This window comes from Callithrix jacchus, chromosome 14 (genome assembly GCF_049354715.1).
Source record: "Callithrix jacchus isolate 240 chromosome 14, calJac240_pri, whole genome shotgun sequence".
NCBI lineage: Eukaryota > Metazoa > Chordata > Mammalia > Primates > Cebidae > Callithrix > Callithrix jacchus.
The window spans coordinates 68,414,557-68,439,551 of record NC_133515.1 but is presented as its reverse complement, the minus strand read 5'-3'; the positions used below and the strand labels follow the sequence as shown (position 1 = coordinate 68,439,551).

Genomic DNA, 24,995 nt, shown 5'->3' with positions numbered 1-24,995 from the left:
TAACTGAAAAGCAATAAGGGAATAGCAAAATGCATTGTGGTCCAGCCACATGATATGATACTGTGGGCTACTATGAATATTTCGAAAGAATTCTTAATAATGGGACATCCTGTTAAGTAAAAAGAGCAAAGTAAAAATTTATAAATCCAATGAGATCTCACTTCATTTTCTTCATATCTTTTTGTATTTTCCAAGTTGCTTATACTAAATATGCATTACCCTTATCTTCACCGAGGCAGTTTTAAAAAGGAAATTATGTGTTGGGAAAAGCTAGGTTATATGATGGACAGATAATGAAGGTCTGCTTGTAATTGTGCCGCGTGTCCAGTGCTGCTTGGCAGCAGGCTGTCTGTTCACAGGGCCTTGAAAAAGCCAGAACTCGGGGGTTTTGTTCCAGTTCCACATACTCCCATTACCTTTCTAAACCTGTGTTTCCTTATCCCTAAATGGGAATGATGGTAGCTGCTCTTCCTGTCCTACTGTGTGAAATTTGTAAGTTTAGTTACAGATTTCCAGATTGACTCACAAAGTGTTTTACAGATTATAATGTGTGATCCAAATGTAAAGTGGTACTATTCACTAATATGTAGAATAAAGAATGCCCCACTGTCTTAGCCCATTTGGGCTGCTACAAGGTACCATAAACTGAGTAGCTCATAAACAACAGTTTCATTTCTCATGGTTCTGGATGCCTATCAGATTCAGTGTCTGGTAAGCGCCCATTTTCTGGTTCATAGATGGTGCCTTCTTGCTATGTCTCCACATGGTGGAAGGGGTGAGGGGATTCTGCTAGGCCTCTTTTACAACTGCACTAATCCCATTCACGAGGGCTTCACTGTCATGACTTAATCACCTCCCAACAGTTCCATTTTCAAATATCATTACATTGGGAGTAAGAATTTCAACATAAGTATTTTGAGAGGACACAAATATGCAGACTGTAGCACCCACTAAGGCTTGGGCTTGATGACGCTAAGCACAGGGACAGTTCATTATGATTACTCCTGTGTATGCACAGCTTTTCCCAGCTGGGCTGGGAAGTCCACGTGTCCTCCGGTTACGTAAAGAGCTGGGTTATCTGAAGCCCCAGATGCGCTGCTTAGTAATTGAATCTGCTGCTCTCTTCTACAAGGCTGCCTGGGGCTGAGAGGGCCAGAGGATAAGCATCTCCAAACAGCCCAGACAGAATTGACCATTAGAGGGCCACGTTGGGTGTGCCCCAGACATTACTGTCAGCTCCAACGGCAATCCAGGCCCTCTGCTCTGGGGACACAGACCATCAGAGTAGGTCAGAGCTGGAGGCTCAGCCCCAGCGGAGGGGAGGTTGGGAGGCTGAGGTATGAGATGCTTTCCAGGATCCTCCTTCAGGAAAGTGGCAAGTGAAAGCATTCACCCCTGTTTTAGCCACTGCAGCTTCATGTCTTCCCTCTTCTTTGTCCTGTCTTGTAGATTTTTGATATACTAGTCTGGATTATTAGTCTTATCTCCCAGATGAGCTGTGGTCTCTTTCAGGATAGAGACCATGCTCCTCAGGAGAGGTATGTGTATTAAAGCATATGAATGTCTTTTTTCCCTTGTCAAAGTCTGTCTGATCTGGCCAGCTTCTTCTGAATTTGCTAATTTCATGTTTTCTGTTCTGAATTTGTAACTTTTTGTTGTTTTGCTTTGAGATGGGTTCTCACTCTGTCACCTGGGCTGGAGTGCAGTGGGGCATGGCTCACTGTGGCTGTGAGCTCCCATGTCAAGGGATCCTCCTGCCTCAGTCTCTTGAGTACCTGGGACCACAGGTATATGCCACAATGCCCAGCTAATTTCTAATTTTTTTTTTTTAGAGATGGGTTCTTGCTATGCTGCCCAGGCTCGTCTCAAATTCCTGGGATCGAGCAATCCTCCTGCCTCAGCGTCCCAAAGTGCTGGGATTATAGGCATGAGTCACTGTGCTTGGCCTATTTTCTGTCTTCACCGTCTAACACTGATACCTTTCCTCCCCTATGTGATAGATTCCCCTACTGATCACTGCAGCCTTTGGACATCAGAATGTATCCAGAACGCTGGCCACTGGAACACTGCCTTCATCTCAAACATTTTTGTCACTCCTTTGGAATGGCCCTCAGAGCTAAGGCCATTCTTTTCAATGCCTTCAATTATGGCAAAGCCTTACCTTTTGAGGGTACTTTTTATCCTATCACCCAACCACAATCCATCCACAGCTAAGTCTGGTGACTAACGGGGTGGGTAATATTGTTTGGGGTTTGAAATGAAGTGTGTCCTTTGAAGAAAAAATCGGATTTTCTTATGTGGCTCTGAAGTTAATTCTAAAAAGACTTCCCAAAAGACAGAGCAATGGCCACCTACCAGCATTCAGTTATAGGCTTCTCCCAAGGTGGCTTCTTTGAAGGGTAGCCACCTTCTATGTGGCATTATTTCAGATGTCTCCTTATCTTCACCTCCTCCTTCCTATTAGCCACAGTGTGTGGTACAGTGGTGGTCACACCAACTCCTAGATAAATAACTGTTTGGCTTATGATGGTGACCTCACATTTGTGGGACACAGTGAATGTGGACACAGTGCATGGTGGAGGAAGAGAGTGTGATACATTTTAGAAGTGGATCTGGGCGTCAGTCTTCCACAGACACGTGATCACAGGCCTAGAAAACTATGTATTAATAAGTCCTCCAGGTGATTCTGATGCAGGCTAAAATTAAGAACCACTGCTTTGCAAAAATGGGGCTGATAACACTGCCTCATTGAGGATCAAATGATACTGTTTATTAAATACACCTAGCCCTGGTGCTAAATAAATGTCAGTTTCCTTTTTTCCTTCCCTTTGAGAAAGATGACATAGCTGTTTGCATCTCCAAAAACATTTAAGTCCAACCCCATCTGCCTTCCCCCCTACCCACACACACTCCTACCTTTAAAAACTGGCTGCTTTGGAACAGTGGTCCTCAGCCCTGGCTGCCCATGAGCATCACATGCGGAGCTTTTAAAACACCCATTGCCTAGCCTTCACCTGAGACCTATTAAATCTGAATCTCTGGGGGTAGAGCCCAGGCATCTGTTTTTTAAGGCTCCTCTGGTGACTCCAGTGAGCCGCAAAACTGAGAACCACTGACTCTGGTTCTGCTGTCATTTGATCCATGAAGCAATCAACTACTAAGTATGGGGACCTGTGACTTTTCCTTATCTCTGGATCCTGGAGCTGGGTGTGTTTCTCCCATCAGGCAGCTCCAGTGCAGCAGCCACAAGCCTCATGGAAGTGTCACTGGACCTCCAGCCTCATGGAAGTGTTACTAGACCTCTCCCAATTGCATTTGACCTTTATTTCCTCCATTTGCAGCTTATTGCAAATTGGCACCAGCTTAGAATTTCACCACCAACCCATAGACTGATCCCAGTCAGCTTAATTAGCTTCAGTCATCTCCTTGACCAGCTGAAATCCATTCTGCTTCTAAGCCATTTAACCTTGTAGGGTAATAGGCATATTGTTTTGATACCTGGATGGCCACAGGCATTAGGCATGTGAGTCCTAATCACTCTAAAAGTCTAGCTAATTAGGCAACCAACCCCTCAGTGTTACTGGTGACAGACATCTTAGGGCCCCACTCCAGGATACGTTCATATGAACATTCCACCACATTCCCAGCACGACTGTGACCTGCACCTGTGTCTGCCAAAGCTCATGGCACCAAGTTCCCTTCTTTCCCCTTGGACCCCATCTGAACTCTGATGCTGATTCTTAGTCCTACTCTGAATGTTCCAGGTGTTCTCCTAAGGTGAATGGGTGCTCACTTAAAGACAGTCTCCCCTCATGAAATTTTTGTCACCGTAGTTAAAAAAGTCTTAGCCTTTCTCTTCTTTCCAAAGTATGTGTGAACATCCAGTTTGTGGGAAAGTATCAGCAGAGCACTGGGAACATCAAAGTTGTACAATAAATGACAGTTTCCTTGCTGCCAATGGAAAAATTTTTGATCTTGGACCCAGAACTAGGTTTAGATGGTGTTTTTAGCAAATTATTTAATCTCTCTAAATCTCCACATCCTCATCCTCATCTATGATAGTTTCTAGCTCTCAGGGTTGCTGTGAGGAGCAAATGAGATAACACAGGTAAGAAAAGGTGCTTTCTAAACTCCTAAAACTGTAAGGGCATTATTTGTCCTCTTAGGTTCAGCTGAAATTCTACCTCCCTGACTTTTGAACCAAGAGGCTGCCTAAGATTCTCAATCTTTCTTTTTTTGAAGTCAAGATTTTGCTTTATTTCTTGCTAAAGCCACTATCTCCTGCAGTTAAGCAGTGAAGAGGGTATTGGCCTAGGAAGAGCAGGATTCTAGCTCTAGCTCTGCTACTAATTAGCCAGACCGCTTTAGGCAAGTAACTTACCTGCTCAGGTGTCTGTTTGCAGATCTGTGAAAGAGCAACAGTGACAATACCTATCTTGCCCACTTCACTTGATTGCAAGGATGGAATCAGGTAGGGATTCCCTGTGTGTCTCAGGACTCACTGACTACAAATCCTTCAACGGCTTATGTAGGCATTGGCATTGTGACATTGGGCAAATGACATATTATGTCTGAGCCTCAGTTTCCATGTCTCTAAATTGTGTTAATACCTGCTTTATTTTGTTGTTAGTGAGAGTATAATGAGATAATATGTGAAAGCTTCTTGGTACAGGACCAGGCACAAGGCAAGACTCACATATCAGATGCCATTGTCAGAGTACTGATTCCAAGTTGCCTTTCCCCTACTTGGCTTTTCCTCTCTGCCTCTTCTACTCTAAGGAAGGGGCAGTGTCAGAGGGAAGCTTTGTGTATATGGTGTTAATGCCATAGCCTGTGCTGGGATTGCTTTCGCTCTGAGATGGCTTCTCTTGGCCCTTGATGATGAAGTTATGTGTTAATGATGCTTTTGTTGGAGAGCACAAGGGTTAGTGCTGGAGAATGAAATCCAGCATCTTTCACCTGGTGTGTCAAAGGCATGATGTGTGTGATTTCAGCATCCTTTCCTCTTCCCATCTTCCTTTCCTGTGCCAGAATACTTGCAATTCTTTAACTTTTTCTCCACAATCAGGTCAGGATTAAAATGCAAGTGGAAGTGACTAATATAAAAACCACCACTAAAGGTCTAATCAGGGCAAGTCCTGAGAAGGCGAGGAAGGGTGGGTGCAGGGGTAGGGAGAGAGGGAAACAGGGATGAGATAAAGGAAGCAGAAAAGGGAGACAGGACAAGAAAAATAGTTTCACTCATTTCACAATTTTTCTGAAGGTTCTTCTTGACCATCAACAGCTGTTGGACAGATCGTCCTTTAATCCGAGTATACGATGCTTAATCCATCCAGAGAGCTGGACGGTCTGTCTTTTTAAATGAAGCATGCTGTAAAGTCAAAACAGTGCTTCTGCCTCAAATCTTGAGGGATTTGAGAGTCATGTCCACATTCCATGAATCCCAAAATACAGATTTTCTGTTCAAATAAAAGGCTGCAAAGCCAAACAAAAAAAGAAGCAGCCTCTGGAAATCTCAGATGGCAGGACAGAGCAGACCAGCTAGAGCTGATTGGATTGAGGCCTTGAAACCTATAGACTGCATTGGACACTTTCATTTTATTTATGTTTTTATAGAGATGGGGGTCTCACTATATTGCCCAGGCTGGTCTTGAACTCCTGGGCCCAAATGATCCTCCTACCTCACCCTCCTAAGTACCTGGAACTAGAGGTACAAATACTACCATGGCCAGTTAGATGCCTTTAAAAAAAATAAAAAACAGACTTGTTTCTTTATTAAATATGCAATATTAGGTTATTTATAGAAACCTAATAAAATGCAGATAAGCATTACAAAACAAAACAAAACAGAAAAAAAAAAACCTTTCCATAGCCTCACTACCCTGCAACTGCTAACATTTTTGAGTAGAAGGAGACAGGACAGTCACTGGTGGTTAAGTGCCATGATTCTGGGGCCCACCTACAGTGTCCAGCTTCCCCATTTACTTGCTGGAGGCCACACGTGAATTACGTGGCCTCTATGGGCCAGTTTCCTTATATGCAAATTAGGTATATAATAATAATAATAATGCCTACTTCCAAGAGCAGTTGTGTGAGTTTAAATAAACCAAGGTAGTATGGCTTAAAACAGTACTTGTAAGCACTATGTCAGTGATACCTATAATAATAGTTATTATATGTCTAGCCTTTCTCCTATATAATTTATAGAAAGTATTATGTATAATACATACATTTCTATGAAAATAGAATTGTCCTATACTGTTTTGTAACTTTTTAACCCTCATAACTGTCTTTTCATGGCCATCTTTTTAATTAGTATTAGCTAACATTGATTGCTTATAGTTGAAACAGGCTTAGTGCTAAAGATTTTATATAAATTATCACATTTAGTCCTCACAATTAACTCTGTAGGGTAAGCACTATTGTTATCATTTTACAGATGAGGAAAGTGAAGCCAAGCAGTTTAAATGATTTATTTACAGAGCTAACAAGCAGAGAAGTTAGAATTCCAATCTAAACATTCTAGCTTTTAAATTTGCCGTGTTAGAACTTGCCATAGACTTTCTAAGGAAGTCCAGGATTTTGGCTGTGTGCAGTGGCTCACACCTGTAATCCCAGCACTTTGGGAGGCTGAGGCGGGCAGATCACCTGAGGTCAGTAGTTCGAGACCAGCCTGGCCGACATGATGAAACCCCATCTCTACATCTCTAAATACAAAAAAAATAGCTGGGCGTGGTAGTGGGCAGCTGTAATCCCAGCTACTCTAGAGGCTGAGGCAGAAGACTCACTTGAACCCAGGAGGCGGAGATTGCAGTAAGCTGAGATTGTACTATTGCACTCCAGACTGGGCAACAAGAGCAAAACTCCATCTCAAAAAAAAATAAGGAAGTCCAGGATTTCTTTAGGACTTCCTGAAAGAGGCAAGCTTCAGTGTCTGTCATCTTTTCTTCCATCCTGCAACAAAGAGGAGAATGAGGCTGAAACAGACTGGCAACCTATGCTGGCAGGGCTTAGAGAGAAAATGTTTGTACCCACTGCTTTTTAATCCTTGACAGAATGCACACTGGTACTGTAGGCTGATGGATGTCTGGCTATACTTGGGCTATAATGGCATTTTCAGTTTTTACTGTGGAAATCACTCTCTGGTATAATGTGAGATCCAGCATCCAGTACTATACTCTTTATTTTTTCTGAATGTGTCTTATGTAGAAAAGGAACCTTAAAGCAGTTTTTTATCTTGTCCTCAAAAGCCTCTGACAAAGTAGTCTGAGCCACTGATCATAGCTTCTCTTTCCATCCCTGAACATTCACCCCTATCCCCAGATAATCCAGGGCCAGGTCCAAGGCATTGGCAGTTAACTTAACCAGCAAGTCTTTGCCCAGACTCCACCCATGTGAAGCCCTGTTCTGGCCTCGACAGGGAATGCAAGAAGAGGAAGTTGACTGGGAAGACACCAACACACACAAAAGCAGAGCTAACAATACAAAAGAGATTGTGTGTGGCTCAGACAACTGGCTTGAGCCCAGATCAGTCCAGTGGGGGAGGGTGGCTACACTGTGGGTTGGGGCCATGGAGAAGTTCTGGCCAGAGGTATGACAGGCTGACAGTAACCTTTTGGGAATTAACCTCTTCTTCTCCACTTAGGAGTACTTCGGAAAGGAGGAAGGAGAAGTCCCGGGATGCTGCGAGGTGCCGACGGAGCAAGGAGACGGAGGTGTTCTATGAGCTGGCCCATGAGCTGCCTCTGCCCCACAGCGTGAGCTCCCATCTGGACAAGGCCTCCATCATGCGGCTGGCAATCAGCTTCCTGCGAACACACAAGCTCCTCTCCTCAGGTAAGGCCAGCAGGTTCCCCTAGGCTAGGCAGATGCCAGCATTATCAGCATGTTCCTATACTCAGGGGGACCCCTCTGCTGCTAGAGCTGGGAAGTCTTTCTTCCCACTGCAGAACTTTGACCCACAGAAACACCATCATTAGTGCTTTATTCCTACATGTTAAACATCTCTCTTGCAGCAATGACCTTCACTGTGAATCTAGCCATGAGAGGAGGGCAGGGACAGGACCAGGGTTACCCAGAAGCTGGAGGGAACACGGGGGCCGGGAGAACCAGGAAAGGCTTTTGCTGACTGCTCCATGTGTTGCCATCTGGCCACAAGACCCGTCCCCCAGAGTAGATTGAATCTGTAGGAAGCATTCTAATCCTTAACTTCCAGTGCCTTCTCCAGAGCAGCAAGAAGGTATGACCATACATACGATCTGTTTCCTCTTAGAAGCCAGTTAGGCCAGGCAAATAATTTATAGTGTCTCTGAATATTGGTTTCCTCGTCTATAAAATGGGGTTAAAAAACTTCTTGCCCAGGGTGTCTGTGAGAATTGACTGAAATGATGTCTGTAAAGCACCTATGTGGTGTTCTCATCAAGGGTGTCAGTTCTGTAAGGATGCTGGGCAGGATGCGGTGCTCCTCTCTGCCTGGTCTGGGGATGCAGGTGGGGACAGTGTCCGAGGGGTGAGCGTGAGGGAGGCACTCGGGGAGGGAAGGTTCTTTTGCCGTTGTTTTTCAGTTTTCCGGAGTGAGCCTGGTGCCTTGGAGACGGTAGATTCCGCCATCCTGTTATGAAGTGGCTATTCTTGGAAAGAGGGAATCCAGTGTGAGGCTGGGAGGCCAGGCCAGAATGTACTATTCTGGTCCCTGGAGTACAGGAAGGATATGGGGGACAGACTTTCAGAAAATAGGATGACAGCTCAGTGGGTATGGGGTTGGAGGACTAGGCCTAAAGAAACGAAATGTGCAGGCAAGAGCAGGAGAGCCAAGGGGGAATATATGCTCTATAAATACTTTCAAAGAATAATGCAAGACAATGGAAGATACATGGTCATACATGCTGCAGAGAGGGAACAGTGGGCTGAGCCCTGGCAAGGCTTGGATTGCTGGCTACGAGAAAGGCCAGGAGACTGCCTCACAGGGCATTTGTGTACACCTCCCTTTAAAAAGGCTTATCTTCTTAGATAACCGAAGGCAAAGTCAGCTAATGTTGCAGTCATCTTTACATACAAAGAGTAGACAGTGGAGGATTTAATGACTGGATGGAGGCCCCTTCCCCACAGTGAGAACCCTCTCCTTTGCTTCCCTGCAGTGGTACTTGAGATTCTGCTCTTAGACATTCATTCCTTTGGATTAATCATTGCTTCCTTCATCACCATTCCAACTCCTCCACTAACACAAAGCCCCAGAAGGGGCAATACAGGTTGAGTATCCCTTATCCAAAATGCTTGGGACCAGAAGCACTTATGATTTTTTAAAATTTTTTCAGATTTTGTAATATTTGCATTATATTTATCGATTGAGCATCCCTAACCTGAAAATCTGAAATTTGAAATGCTGCAATGAGAATTTCCTTTGAATGTTGTGTTGGATTCTGGAGCATTTCAGATGTCAAGATTAGGGACAGTCAACCTGTATATTAATTGTAGAACACCTCTGACTGAATTTGGACTGGTTGAGTGTTTCTCCTTGTTTCACAGATAAGTGAGACACAGACAGGTTAATATTGCTCAAAGTCAAACACTTAGCACACGGTGAACCTGCACCTGGAATTCAAGTCCATTTGAATTTTGGGAAAACAGACATAGGACAGCAAGAGCATTCTGTAAACCTGGTCAGGCAAAGATGTTGACAAGGGCTGGGATGTGGGATGTGGGGGAAGGGAGAGGGTAGGGGAGCGAAGGTCAGCTGAGGCAGCTGGGGGCCAGCGTGATGGGGAGGAGGTCCTCACACATTCAGAGGGTTATTCCTGTCCTTGCCCCTAGTGCAGGGCTTTGTTTTCCATGCATGCCCACCTGAAATGCTGAGTGGCTCAGTGGTTCAAAGGTCGGTTTGGAGAAGGCCACGAGTTAGGCTGGGCTGTCTGAGCACATCTACCTGTGTGTGTGTGCGAGCCCTTGTGTGCTGATGTGAACCCCTGTGTGCTAAACAAACCCACAGAGACAGGATCAGAGTGGCCATGGTGGGACATCCCATATCTGTACCATCTCAGGAGCTATTGAAAGTTGTGGACACAAATTGCCTTGCCCTCTTGCTGGGCTCGGCCCTAGACCAGTTAGAGCCCTTAGCCTGTCAGCTCTGGTCCTCTCTGTCCCAAGGAAAGAAATGAAGAAAAAGGATAAAAAGTTTCTACTTTTGGCCATCTGGTCCTGGCGTCCTTGAAGGAGTAGTTCTCATCGAACAAGTGCAGCCCAGGAAGGGGGAGATGGTTTCTCAGCACCCGCCTTTCTGACTTCTCTCCCAGGCTCCTGCTACACATTCTCTAGACTGATTGTTGAATTATTTTCAGAAAATTTAAGACAAGATCTTTTTGCTTTTCCAATACATGTAGCATCATAAAGAAGAGTACAGGATTTGTGGGCAGATAGACCTGCATGGGAATCTTAGTTTGGCAGCCTTCTTTCTCTGTAATGTTGTAAAAATTTCTCTGAGCTTTATAGTTTCCTCATCTGCACAAAGGGAATAATGGTGCTTACTCTGCAATGATATTTAAGGATTGAGATGATAGATATAAAAGGCCTTATCCTGTAACCTGCCACTTATTAAGCTCTCAATAAGTTATAGCTTAGAAATAAAAATTATTATAAACAAATATATTTGATTTATATTAAATGCAGGCTGCTGGAGAAATGATGTAAAAGAAAACCCAATGTAAATCCTTACTATCCTCTAACCTATCTTCTAGTGATTTCTATCAAAATGCAGAGTTGTCATGCTTTTCCAAGGTAAAACAACCCACATATTCATTATTTAAGCATTTCTAACAAAGGTGAGTACCAATTTTGGCTTACTTTATAATAGGAAATAGCTGGTTGCATACCTCAAAGTTCAAAAGGCGAAAAAATACCAGGTTTTTCTTTAGAAAAGGTTCTCTTTACTTAGTAACACGCTTCCCTTTGATTTTCACAGTAGGCTGTTCTGTGTGGGAATGTTGGAGAGGAAACCTCAACGTTGAGAAATTCAGGCTGTGGGTCTGGGCTGCCGACTGAGATTCGTATCACAGGAAGCAAACTGAAACAATAGCTTTATGATATTAGCTTCCACGCTGGGCTGAGGACAGAACACACTCTTACAGGAACATCGGTGGAAATGCCACTTGATTGTCTTAAATCCTCTTTCAAGATGAGCCCCCACAAACCATGAGCAAATCAGGGTCAACTCTGCATTCTGAGGGCATTAAACAGCAGTGAAAATACAAAATTTGCTTTTCATTGTAAAATTGAATTTTGGGCTTGCCCAGGCTCATACATGGTGAAATCAAATTCATTTTCCATGGAGCTGGAGATCAGTACAAAGCAAGGTTTCTAAAGAGAAGGGCCAGTTTCATAATGGATTCATCATCATTTGCTTAGCAAAAACATCAGTTGTAACAAGAGATTACGTTTTCCTGATCTCTAAGGGAAATATATTAAAGTGCGAGACAAGTGATTTTAAAGTTTTAAAGGCTTACTGTGACCTTTCCATGCGGGAACAGTAGGACTGTGGAGGCAGATCTATGTGCTGGTACCCTCACACACCCCACTTTCAGACTTCTTTTCCCAGACTTTCATCCCTACCTCCACCCCTTTGTCCCACCCACTCTCCAAATCAAGGCTGCCTTCTGTCCTGTTTGGAAAGAAACCAATAAGCTGATTCATGTGAAGATGTTAATGGGTGAGAACAGCAAATATACAATCTCTCCTAGAAATACTTTGTTCAGATCATTCCCTTCACTTAAACTAAAAAGTGTGGTCAGTCAACAGGTGTTGGCTGAACCCAATCCTGTACTACATCTTATGAAGGGTAATAGGGAGAAGCAAGAAAGGATAAGATATATGCAAAGAAAAAAGGCATGAATCCCTTCAGGACTCTCAGGGAGCCCAGGAAGATCAGGAAGGACACAATGCCTTCTCTCAAAGGCATCAGAGGAGCCCAGGCCTGCTAATGGTGGCATTTGCAGGTATGGCCAAGGATCCAGTAAGCAATCCCAGAATGATTTCCCCATGGCTTGACTGGCATTGCTCTTGCTGTCTGCCCATCTGGGAGGGCAGGGGTTGGGGGTCCAGGTCCTAGGTCAGGTGGAGGAGAAATCAGTTTAGGCAGAGCCTTAGAAGGAAAGCCCCTGTGGCAGTCACGAAGTGGTGACTGCCAAGCACATCTTCAACCAGGAAGACCCCATCAGAATGGCTTTAAGAACAGTCAGAGCAGTCCTGGAACTTCTCAAAGTAGGAAAGAAGAGGCAAAGTGACCTTGGTAGAATAAAATTGCAGCCAGCATTCTGACTAACAGCACCATGGGGCAGCCTGGTCTACAAGACCACTGAGGAAGCTCTGCTCTGCCACTCTGCCTGCTTTCTTCCAATGCACAGCCCCTGCTGCCCAGGAAGTCCCACCCCACATGGGCGGTGCTGCCTTAAGGAAATGAGCGATGCTCCGGAAAAAGTGCTCCAAAACCTCAGCCCGTGCATATCCTGGCTGTGGGGAGTCATCAAAGCCTGTTTACTGGGGCTATTTTTAGCATTAAAGAATCTTGTGCTCCCCAGGAACAGGCATGTGCCGTCTCAGCAGAGAACCTCTGGTTTTAATGACCTATCTCTTGACTTTGGGGTCAGACCCTGAAGGGTCCTCGGAAGCAAGTAACTGAAATCTAGAGCTCAGGATGATTAACGGACCCAATTGGTGGCTTATTGAGCACCTACTCTGGGCTCCTCGCTTTGTTCTCACCAAGAGTTGATGTTCGATTGTTGCATCACCTTACAGCAGTTTATCTCTGTCTTCCCCACCAGTCTGTCGATTCCTTGAGGGAAGAGATTGCTCTTACACCTTTCAGTATCCCTGATTCTCCTTAGGACAAGACTGGGCACACAAGTGACATTTGTGGACAGATTACCTCGTGCCTAGTGTCAAACAGACACGAACACAGTAGAAAGTTAATAACGGTGTAGGGAATGAGTATATTTTTCCATGTACATTACACTGAGTAAGATATTAATGATACATCAGGGAAGATACGATGTTCACCAGGGAAAAGGCAGAGGGGTCTTCAGCAAATTTGTGCCATAAGCCTCCCAGGTAAGGGTCTGCCTGCTGGCTCCACAGTTTTCACCCTCAGCTCCAAGCTGGGAGTGACCTGGCCAGGTTCCTTCAGAAGCTCCCAGGAGAATAAGCAGGTGCTGTGAGGGCACATAGTTCCAGAGAGGGAAGAGACCCTGCCCCAGCCCTCCAGTCTCAGGGTCCCTGGGGCCAGCCTTGCTAGCTTCCTGGTCCTCCAGCCCTTGTGACTTCAGGCCCAAGACATTCTGTTTCCCTTCATGGCCCTAGATTGCCCCTCTCTCTCTCAGAGCCCAGCTGACCCGATGCTGCTGTAGCCAATTTCGCCACCTCCTGGAAGTAAGTGCACTGGGCATGGGTGGAAACCAGTTTGGCTATGCTGAAACTGTTAAAAACAGGAAATTTTAAGCAGGACTATTTCCTCTGGGACTAGTTAACCCAAATAGGGTTGTCTTGGGATTACTCCAGATTTTGAAGTCAGTGTTACCACTGAGATCAAAGAAATTGAAGAGAAAATATCTTCTTAGTTGGCTGGAAACCACAGGGTTGGCCTCTGTGTATCTATAGAAGGTGGTCACCTATCTGGTGTGATTGAAGTGGTGCTGAAAACCTCTCCTCAGTCATCTCCAAAATAAGTCACCACCTGCCAACATAGACTAATTAAGGTCACTCTAGGACCTTTGAGCTGAGGCAGTAGCTCTCAGCATGTGGTCCTATGAGTAGCAGGGTCAGCATCACCTGGGAACTTTTTAGAAAAACAGATTCTCAGTTCCCACTAAAGACTTACTGAACCAGGAACCCAGTGGGGGCCCGTCCAGGGCCAATTTCCTGGGTGTGCAGCATATGCAGTCTTGGAGCATTTAGAAGGGTCTCAGGCTTGGTTTAATTTTTCCGATGAGAGGTCTTGCATTTTTTTTTTTTTTTTTTTTTTTTTTTTTTTTGCACTGGGCCATGCAAATTATGTAGCAGTCCTGGTCCCAGAAATTTTTGTTTTAGCCTGGCCTCTAGATGATTCTGATGTGTACACAAATTTGAAAGCACCGAGGTAAGTCATTTTCTCCCCTAAAGCCCCTGTTCAAATGAAGACTTTAGCTGTGAAAGCTAGCATTAGCAGTGGCATCGCCCACACCTGGGACACTGGTTCACCATCAGTTTAGGGGGCTGGTTAGCTGGCAAAGGACATGCATATCAGCAGAAACTGCAAGCAGGGATCAAGGGTGTGCATGTGCGCGGTATAAGGCCATTCTCATGGCCTGTGGTTCTCCCCACTACGGGCTAACTGCCTGAACCAGAGTGTGGAGAGAAAAGAATTTCCCTTATTTTGTTCCACCATTTAGCGAAACAGAGGGAAAGCCACTGGGCCATTAATCCATATAAGTCAACTCTTGGCTCTGAAGGCTTGCCCATCCCTGAACCCCCTGTGATTCTCTGCAGAAGGCATCTGTGACTCTGGCATGTTCTCTGATCCTGTGTCCTGAAAGAATGCTGGTCCCCTGTGCCTTCACTGGAGTATCTTGGTAGAAGGATCTTGTAATTTGGATTTGTTGTTCTTAAGGAATAATGGCAGGTAACCCAAAGCTTAAGTTTAGGGGCTCGAGGAAAAAGATAAAAGAGAAATCCAGTGTCCTTGCAGAAAGACCCTTGAACAACATTTCACAGCATCAATATGTCCCTTGCAAAGTGGCCCATAAACTGTTGCATTTTAAGTTCCTTAGAATAGTCTCCATTTGAAAGGCTCCTGTTAAGTGAATATTAATGTTTGCAAGTGACAAATTACTCTCTAATCCCCTTGTTTGATAAATCAAGTGAGGCATACTTGGATTGACATTTGCACTAAATGAATACAAATTTTCATAAGTAAATGTCTTTAGAGTTAAATAATGAACTAGGAGAAGAAGGCTGAAATAAAGCCTGTGGTCTGTGTACAACAACCAAAGGCCTGGGGCCCAAGAAGTTTTTTTTTTTTTTTTGGTCTGGATAAGAGCTGGGTCTTTATTTTTCAGAGAGCAGAGGTATACTTGATAGGCCAGGATACTCAAAGTGTGGACGATTAGGGGTGGAAGCTTTCCCAGGCTGCTCCCAGCAACTACTGGTATAGCCTGCCGGGGATGCAGCTGCCTGCTCACTCTCTTCGGCACGTCTGGGTTTCACTCTCTCCAAACCATTTTGTATGCCATTGCCAGACTCATCTCCCCAAAGCAATGCTTTGAGATGCACTCCTCTGCTCACATTTGCTTGAAATGTGAGGCCCCTCTGGGACACTGGGCCAGCCTCACCACACCAAATCCTTAAGACTGGGAAATGGATTCTCCTCTTCAGCCAAATGGGCCTCACCTCAGTCCCTGGTCACCCAATCCCATCTGGTTCAGAAGGCCCTTCTTTCATTCTACAGAGTGAAATCTCTGTTTCTAAATCTCTTTAAAACTTCTTTGGAATAGTTAGCTGTCTGTGATCGCCCCAAAGCAATCTCCTCCTCCTCTGACCCTTAGCGCTCTTCCCATCTATACTTTTCCTTGGGAGCCCAGCTATCACACCCTTGAACTTTTACTTAGCTTTGCATCTCTGAGTGCTACATATTCCTCACCTGGGATCTGAGCAATTTGAGGATAGTGTGTGTCTTGGAGCAGAAAGAAGAAAGAATTCACTGTTATTGAATTCGCTGTTTTAGGCACTTTACGTACTTATCTAATTCTTACAATTCAGAGATGAAAATTGTTATTTCCATTTAGCTAATGAGGAAAGTGATATTCAAAGAGGTTGTTACTTATCCAGAGTCACAGCCTAATAGGAGGCCGATCTAGGAACAGAACCTGTGTTTAACTCCAAAGCCTATGAATAGCTTCTGGATTCTGCTGTCGAAGCTTGCTAGCTTTACAATCTTTATACCTTTGGACAAATGGCTTAACCTCTCTATACTTCATCTGTAAAATGAGATTAAATAGTGTCTCCCTCGTAGGTCATTGTGAAGATCACATAGGATTCTTAGTGCAGTGCCTTTCATGTAGTAACTGCAATATATATTAGCTGCTAAAATTTTTGTTCTACTACTACGACCACCATTATATCCACAGCTACTACTGCTGCCGTTACTAGTGCCACAAATACTGTTGTCATGACAAGCACGCTGTCATCACAGCCCCAATCAGGGTGTCCTCTGTGCAGCGGTGCTCATCCAGTGCCTACTGCCAGGCTGGGGCAGACTTTCAGGTGGTCGGCAGTGTGTGTTTCCAGAAAAGTCCACCTGATGCCTTTGCGCCATCCCTGGCAAATGCCTACCTGTGCCAGTCACACTTGTTTTCACTCCACATTCATGCAAGCTGTCCCACCCACTGTCTTTCCAGTTTGCTCTGAAAACGAGTCTGAAGCCGAAGCTGACCAGCAGATGGACAACTTGTACCTGAAAGCTTTGGAGGGTTTCATTGCTGTGGTGACCCAAGATGGTGACATGATCTTTCTGTCAGAAAACATCAGCAAGTTCATGGGACTCACACAGGTGACACCCTCCTCTGTCTCTTTCAAAAGGAGAAATGTTTCCATTCGGGGACAGAAATGAGTGTAAGGTGCTAGCCACAATCCCACTTGACCTCTCCCTGCAAAGGCCACTGCCACCCTCGCTGACCTCAGGCCACACTGCCATCCGCAAGCCCTGGGTTTGGCTTTGCTAATGTCCAGCCTGGTGGACAGCTCTCTACTGACTAATTAATAGACCTGTCATCATCAGTAGGTCCCTATTACATCTTTCTGTCTGTGGACCTAACACTGGACTGAGATTATGAGAAAACCTGATTCAGTCTCCTCCCTGCCTCCATATTTGGAAGGTGGCTCAGCCTTCTCTTGGAGTCTTTTACTTCACTGTTAGGAATAATGCAGCCTAACCTTGTTTTTGAAACAGGTGGAGCTAACAGGACATAGCATCTTCGACTTCACTCATCCCTGTGACCATGAGGAGATTCGTGAGAACCTGAGTCTCAAAAACGGTATCCTTGATTGTGTGTTTACTTCCTTCTTGCCCCCACTGGGTGGGAATCTGCCTCCACTTTGTCTATAAGGGAGACAGCTCATGGCCCTTGTGATGCAGGAAAAATGGATGTCCTTAAAAAAATTAGCTAAGCTGGCCCTCTGTTTAAGCGTGTAACCTGTGAGATGAGATTGGGGCATTGAGAGGACCCAGTACTCAGAAATATCTCCTGCTGGTCCCGCATGATGCTGGTGTCCCACTACTAGGGGACTCCTTTGGGTTAGGATACTGTTTCTAGGACATTTCATCACCCAAGAGTCAAGCGTCTCTGCCAAATGATACCACCCAAACCAATGACAAACTAGTCTGTGCCAAAGTGCTCATAGGAATGCCTGCAGTTATCTACTGCTGTGTAACAAACTACCTGAAACACAGGGCTTTGATGATTATCTCCAGGGTCCTGTGGGTTTAATGGGTGGCTCTTGTGCTCCACGTGATGTCAGCTGGGCTACAGTCACCTGGGGGTCAGAATAGCCTGGGGTGATCAGATGGCTCACACACGACTGGGACTTTATGGCAGGTGGCTAGAATGGGCTTAGTTGGGATGCTGGGACAACTGGACTGTTTTCTCACTCCATGGAGTCATAGAGACTCTCTCCATATGGTGTCTCTAGGGTAGCCAGACCTCTCATGTGGCAGCTCCGGGCTCCAAGAAGCACTAAAGTGGAAGTTGCCAGGCCTTCCCAAGGCTTTGTGCCCAAATTGGCAGAGCATCACTTCCGCCCCATCTTGTTGGTTAGAGCACGCTACAGGCCGGCCCTGGTTCAGTGTGGGAGGAAACTACACAAGGCCATGTCGAAAGGCATGGCTCGTTGGAGCCACTTTCAGAGATGAGCTAGTGCAGGAAATGGTGCCCTGAGGAGACATAGGTCAGGTAGGTTTTGACAGAGAAGAGATTTAAAAAGATCCGGTGTACAGGACCTTACTCATGGGGATACCCAGCAGGTGCCAGTGGATGAGAGGACCCACACAGGCTGCAAGCACATTGCAGTGACAGTGGAGCTTCCTCTCCTATAACTGGCCATTCAACAAAAGCATGAATGGAGACATTGTTAAGAGGACTGAAGCTTTGGGCAGCAGAGTAGGGCTCAATGACTGTCAAGGTCCCTTCTAAACCTGTGGTCTGTCACTGGTCTGGGCAGATTCTGTGCATGCCTAGATGTCTTCTTTAACATCCTTACCTGTCACTGCCATGGGACTTGTGCTTGTCCAACCTAACAGAGGCAGTGAGACTAAGCCTACAAGGTTTGGCTCTTGTTACCACACACACTGCAAAAGCAGACACTTCATTGGCTCACCTCACCCTATTACACACTGAGTCTGCAATCCACATTTGGGCCTGCAAAGCACAGAATTACAACCACCTCCTTTTCTACCACTGCCACAGTCCCTCACCCATCTCCTTTGCACTCTCATCTGCAGGCCTTAGGCCACCTGGCTCTGAGGGTACACTGGCTGAGAGGCACCCCATGGGCTGCTCAGTGTCTGGTCTGGTTCTATGGGGAAAGGGCTACCAGACTTTCTCAATCTCTCTAAAAAGAGATTCATGTTCTGAATGGGTAGGTGCTTGAAGCCTGAGAAAGACTGAGAAAACCAAAGACTGATTTCTTCTCTACTCCAGAAACCCTTTGGCCTTTGAGTTCTTAGTCTCATTTCAACCGCTGACCAGAGTCTGAGTTTGAGTCTGTGACCAGAAGCAAGTACCCTACTTCTCTGTTCCTCAGAGTCTCTTTTCAAATTGATGGTATTGGACTAGGCAAAGGCAAGGACCTTTCAGCTCTCAAGTGCCATGATTCACAGCCAAGTGACCTCTAATTATCTGAGTAGAACTTTAGATCTCTTGGTCTGCATGTTGAGGACTTGGGATAAGTCAAACTCAATGAATCAGCAAGTCTTCACTGAAGGTGCCAGCCTGTGGGTGGACTCATGATCTAGACGTAAGGGTTAGTGTGAGTTCCTAGAGGACAAGAAAGCCATAAGGCAGATTGTGGAAGGTTTTGAAGGCCGGGCGGAAGGTCTTGAATTTTATTCCATAGACAATAGGGAGCTATTGAAGGTTTTTGAGCAGGGGTGGAGTGATCTTCATGGAGTAGTGTTTAGAAAGAATGATCAAATGTCAGCATGGGGAGAATCCAGAGATTAGCAAGTTAAGAGGCCTCAGTAAAACCCAAGCAACAGCCACAAATGAATCCCTCCAACTCCCTCATACCCAACACTTGGTCTGGTCCTGGTTGTGGGGGCAGATCCCAAGATACAGGTATATCTCATTGTATGCTAACCCCACCTCTGAAAATTTAAATGGTAGGAATCAATTAAGTATGAGAGAAATAGCTTTATAATCATGATGAAGGATCGTTCTCTTTAAAAAAAATTCACTTTTCAGTCTGTTACTGAGTGGGCTCCCCTAAGGATGTTAAAGTTTTGTCCAAGGGTGCCACAGTTCCTCTGACACATAACTCTGCAGGAACATGTCAATCAAATCAAGGTCCTCTGGAAGTTTAGTCACACTCCTGGACAAAGGAGTATGACTTTTAAACAAGGCTCTATGGTGCTGGGCAGGGGGCAGGATTATATCTTTGAAAGTAGGTACCAGAGATGGTGGTGTAGTATTTAGACAAAGACAAGTGGGACTCAGTTGGCATTCTATTCATTACTTTGTTTTACAAAAAGTGGGAAATGTTCTGAGGAAGGAAGCTATATTGCTGTTCTTGGTGATTTATTTAATTCTTGCTGAGAGAGGATATGATCCAGGTTGAGTTAATCGTTAAAGTGGACTTGCTCACCAAATCCACTGTAAAGAGATTCATACCAGAGGTCTCTCTAGAGCCTTAATATAGATGTCACTTCAGGGAGAAAGCTAATGGCATGGTATCCTGAACACTCTACTGCAGTTTTTGAATGGGGTACAGGAGGGGTTAAATTCCTCCTGAGAGACAGGTTATAAAGGAAAGACGGGAGTGTCTGGGAGACATTTCTAACCTGTGAGGCTTATACCCTTGGAGTAACTGTGGCCTCACCCAGACTGTCCCTAGGAGTTTCTGCAAGAGGACCTGGGCCTGCCCCAGGAAAGGGTTGCCGGGCTAGTGGCTGACGGGCACTCGTTGTGCTGCTGCCCTGAAGGGACCAGTGACCATGTTCCAGATGCAATGCGAAATCAAATGATGGAATAGTTCCTGCCTTGTGGGGAGTTAATGCCCCCAAGTGGAGGAGACAAGCTGGAGAGCAGGAACCATTAGTTCCCAGGCCATGATGGAGCTCCATGTTCATGGCAGACTACAGGGGCTAAGAGAACAGATCGTTGGAAAATACAAACAATAGGCTGGTGAGAAAAACTGCCCTGGGCCCCTCTCATGAATATTCATATAAAACTAACTTCATTTGGTTCTTCCCATCCTTCCACATCCAGGATCTGGTTTTGGGAAAAAAAGCAAAGACATGTCCACAGAGCGGGACTTCTTCATGAGGATGAAGTGCACAGTCACCAACAGAGGCCGAACTGTCAACCTCAAGTCAGCCACCTGGAAGGTAGGGCAACATCAGACTGGGGTTGGAGTCCCAGGTGTAGGGCGATGGCGGTGCAGGGGATGCCTACAGCCCTGCCCCCACCCCCAGCACTCTTGGCCCCAGGTCTGACTCTTCCGTGCCTGTCTCAGGTCTTGCACTGCACGGGCCAGGTGAAAGTCTACAACAACTGCCCTCCTCACAGCAGTCTGTGTGGCTACAAAGAGCCCCTGCTGTCCTGCCTCATCATCATGTGTGAGCCGATTCAGCACCCATCCCACATGGACATCCCCCTGGACAGCAAGACCTTCCTGAGCCGCCACAGCATGGACATGAAGTTCACCTACTGTGATGACAGGTAGGGGACCATGAGTGTGTATGATGTGGGCAGAGATGGGTCTGACCTGTGCGTGTGTGGGGCTGTGCCTGTATTAAAGGTGTGGAACTGGACATAGATGTGATGTTGCTGGGCACATGTTCGTGGACTTTTGTTACTGTTTGCATCAGTGCCCTCTGAGGTTCCTGGTACTATATTAAGTGGTCTCCAGTTGACAGAGCCTCAGGGTCCATCTGCAGAGCTTTCCTCATGTACAACTCTTCTCATCGTTGTGGTGTGAACATATTTCTCCATACATGTATCATGCTCCTGAGGAAATTCTCAAGGCAGTCTTCTGCCCCAGGAGAAAGAGAAGAGTCTGGAGACTTCCATCTGTACTCCTGCTTCAGAGGCCAGCTGGGAGCATCAGCTTCTGCCCTGGAGACTGACCCTCTTCCATTACTGACTGAGCCTTTCCCTCCACCTTGTTCCTTTCTGCATGCAACTCCATTCCGGCCATTGTCCAACCATTTTGAAGGCTAAGATGAAGGCAGCTAAGGCAGATGCTAATAACCCACAGTGCCAGACCCAGCTGGAAATTCTCTTAGGAGACATAGTAGTGAGTAAGAGCATGGGCTTCAGGACTAGATGGCCTAGGTTCAAATCTAGTAATAAATGTTCAGTGTTAGCTCTTACTATCACCTTTATTAGAGTTGTTGAAAGAGTGTCTAAGACTGCTTATGCAAGTCATGCCATCTCTGGTTCTTAGCTCATTTAGAGGATTGAAGCAGGTGGGGAAGAAGCTGGGGTTGTCATAGGAGGGAGTATTTAGAGATCCCACAGCTCCCAACTCTCCCACCAGCCCTGCCTGTGGGACTGTGGAGCCTGATGATGGGAGGCAGGAGGAGGAAGATGGAGAGAACAGATGCCCTGAGCAATGGCTGGCCCCAGGGAGGGAAGGAAATGCAGAAGGCTGGGCCCAGGGTAGGCCTGGCTTGAGTAAGCGCCACTGCGGCTTGCTGAGCAGCACACCCCGGATGTGCCCTTCCTGGCAGAGATCTCCCCGCCTGACCTCAGCTTTCTGCAGTATCTAGAGCCGCCATTTGTCCCACGGTGACAGTTGCTGTGGCAGCTCTTTGCTACCCCACTCTTTGCCACTCTTCTCTCATCTTCTAGGGTTTCTCCTCAGGAAACCCTGAGATCTCAGTTTCCCCTTCTCCAAAACAGAGATAACACTTTCTCAACCTGTTTCATGGGGTCCTTGTAAAATGAGATAATGGCTGCACAAGGACTTTGAAAAGTCCAGCCACCACAACATGTGTGAGGTTTCATTATTGCTTATATCTTACTTCCTGTCCTTGGCCTCCTCCAAAGCAAAATCTTCCACTAAACTCAAGGAGTTGAAATCACTTCTGAAGGCAGTTAGTGGCTGGGGGGCAGGAAGAGGAACCCCCCAGATCAGCAAGAATCTGCCTTGTCTTCTTCAGCCAGCAGGAAACCATGGAACCTCTGGAAAAAAAGCTCCTGCTCAGCCTCCCTTAGGCCTACCCACCTTTCTCTCATCAGCTGGACATCCCAAAGGCATCTGGTTTCTTCATGGGAGGGACCCTCCCCTCTCTGGGATGGGGTTTCTCTCCTCTGATTCCAGACTGGCCTGGTGTTGGTTGGTGTCCCTTTCTTAGAGTTGCCCATCACTTGTGGCACAATTTCAGAACTTTTGTAAAAATTTCCTTAAGTCTCTCCTGTCCTTCAGTTCTGACCACAGCAGGGTCAGGATTCAAAGCTTTTGGAGGTAGTAGGTGGTTATATAAGTAGAAAGAAATGCTCCAACCTCATAGGGAGAAAATGTCATGTATGAAGCCTTTTGTCCTGGAATGTCAACACAGTCACCATTTATTACATTTGTTAGTAATGGTGGTGGTAGTGGTGGTGATGAGGATGATAAAGATGATGGTTCATGAGGAAAATTTCCCTTTCAAAGGCAGGCACTGCGGGAATCCATGTTACAGGTAAGGTTATTTATCAGATGCAGTCTTTGTAGTCAAGTGAACGTTCTGTGCAGAAGACACAGCTTCATGTAGTCCTCTCAGTAGTCTTGTGAGATAACATGGACAATCCCAATGCATAGCCCCATGTCACTGGCTTAAGCTGATCTAGCCATATAGCCCCTGGTGAGTGAAGCGCATGTGTAATATGACTCTGTAAGCACTGGTAAAACCCTACACTACTGTCCTAGAAAATAACTTGGCATCCCTAGATAATAGAAAAGAGAATTTTTTAAGCTTAAGATTTTGATCCTTGTTACAGTGAGAAAAAATCCTCTGGAAAGGGTAATTCTGCATTTTTCTTTATTCACTATCTTGGTTTAAATGAGTTTCAGGTAATTTTCTGAAGGCACTAACCTTTGGACAAAAGAAGAGGGGGACAACACAAGGAATTGGATGTCTAAATGTGGCTGGAGAGGAAATGTACATAGAAAGGGGAAAGACGCTGTGCTGACTTCTTAGTTTGGCTCAGGGCTGGTAGGCAGAGTAGCTTCTGGCTTAAAGGAAGTATCGAGCCTCGTGATTCAGGGCTTTGTGACTCATAATGTGGAGGGTAATATTGCTTATAAGTTTTGCAGGACACACTGCATTTTCAGCAAAATCTTGCCTTTCGAGAAACCCAGTTACTTGGCCCCAAGTGTGAATTCAGTGGCGCTGGAGAGCTGAATGCAGAAGCATTTAAAGACATAGAATGCTGTGCCACACAGAAGTTGTGTTTAACCGATTAGCAGATTAGTTAACAAGGGCACAGACATGGCTTAGACAGTTGATGAAGTGACTATTTTAAGTCTTTAATCCCTAAGTGTTATACCTCAATTGCTTTGATGAGGCCTGGGACTTTTTTGGTTTTGGTAGCTTGTTTTGTGTTCACTCTTTGTGATGGGATGGGGAGAAGCATATGCACTTGCACACATACCTCTCCACCTCAATTACCCTTCAGAGACAAATGCTTCAAAAACCAATGCCTGTCTGCGATACCTAATGGGGTGAGGGGTTCTCCATTTTAATCAGGAAATTCACTAGGTTTAATGACATCTGAGACATGCGAGGGGCTGTGATTCCGACAAAGAGGATTGTTTTTCTATCAGAAAAGTTAGAATCTGAAGAAAATGTATGGCAGTTAGAATCCACAAAATCATTTTTGAAGCAGCTTGGTACTTTTCTTAGATATACTGAGACCACAGACACAATCAAACAAAAAAAGAAAAATGGTCATGGAGAAAAAGATAAAGGAGAACAGAGAGGAAAGAAGGGAGAGAAATAAAATAGAAGAGAGAAAAGACAACTCTAATTTTACATTGAACTCTCAGGCCAAATCAGCTGAATCTGAAACAACCTATTCTGAAACATCTGAAATTGAATAAAGGAATACAGATGGCTCAAAATGCATTTGTCCTCCTGTTAATAAGGGATCATAGTACCATATTAAGTCCTGCATTATTTTAAAGTAGTAAATACTTTTAAAAGTAAATTTCGTAACAATTCATATGTCAATAACATTTATGTACCTATGGTCAAATGCTCTAGACAAGGGGAGCAAGTTGAGTAGCAGGGTGAAAGAAAAACACCCTGATTATTAATGGAAGTAATGATCTCTTCTTCATTTATGACTCAGACATAGGCATTATACTCTGTTTCCTGAAATACTGAACAATGAATTAATGAATTATCATTTTTTGAGCATCTATGTAACTGTGTGCCAGAGACCATTACATCAAAGTAAAAGAGATGATTCCTGATCTCCAGGATTTGAGAGTTTGAGACATAAGCCATATAATGAAATCACAGTGAATGATACAAAATACAACATTCCATTTACCCAAAAGGAAGACAAAAGTTGTTCCCAAGTAGTTTAACTTTAAAATAGGGTAGTTCTTAAATTCATGTGGAGGTGCCATCTAGTGGCAAAAGAGACAACTGTGAAGGAAGCCAAGCCATCAAGGAGTTAGAGGAAAAGCCTTTCTAATTATTATAATCCTACTGTGATTTTGTCAGCTGTAGGAGTCTTCCTGTATCTTAGAAATAAATTATCAAAGCAAAT

At 45.1% G+C, this 24,995-nt stretch overlaps 1 protein-coding gene across 3 annotated transcripts in view; it reads left to right on the top strand.

Annotated features, from left to right (window-relative positions):
• Nucleotides 1-24,995, top strand: part of EPAS1 (endothelial PAS domain protein 1) — an 87,304-nt gene that overhangs the window by 40,843 nt on the left and 21,466 nt on the right. For all 3 annotated transcript variants that reach the window (XM_002757798.6, XM_035272647.3, XM_078349411.1), the window contains exons 2-6: nucleotides 7,646-7,836; nucleotides 16,416-16,567; nucleotides 16,967-17,051; nucleotides 20,499-20,617; nucleotides 20,746-20,951. In XM_002757798.6, coding sequence (XP_002757844.1) covers nucleotides 7,646-7,836; nucleotides 16,416-16,567; nucleotides 16,967-17,051; nucleotides 20,499-20,617; nucleotides 20,746-20,951 — 753 coding nt within the window. The remainder of the gene's footprint in view (nucleotides 1-7,645; nucleotides 7,837-16,415; nucleotides 16,568-16,966; nucleotides 17,052-20,498; nucleotides 20,618-20,745; nucleotides 20,952-24,995) is intronic.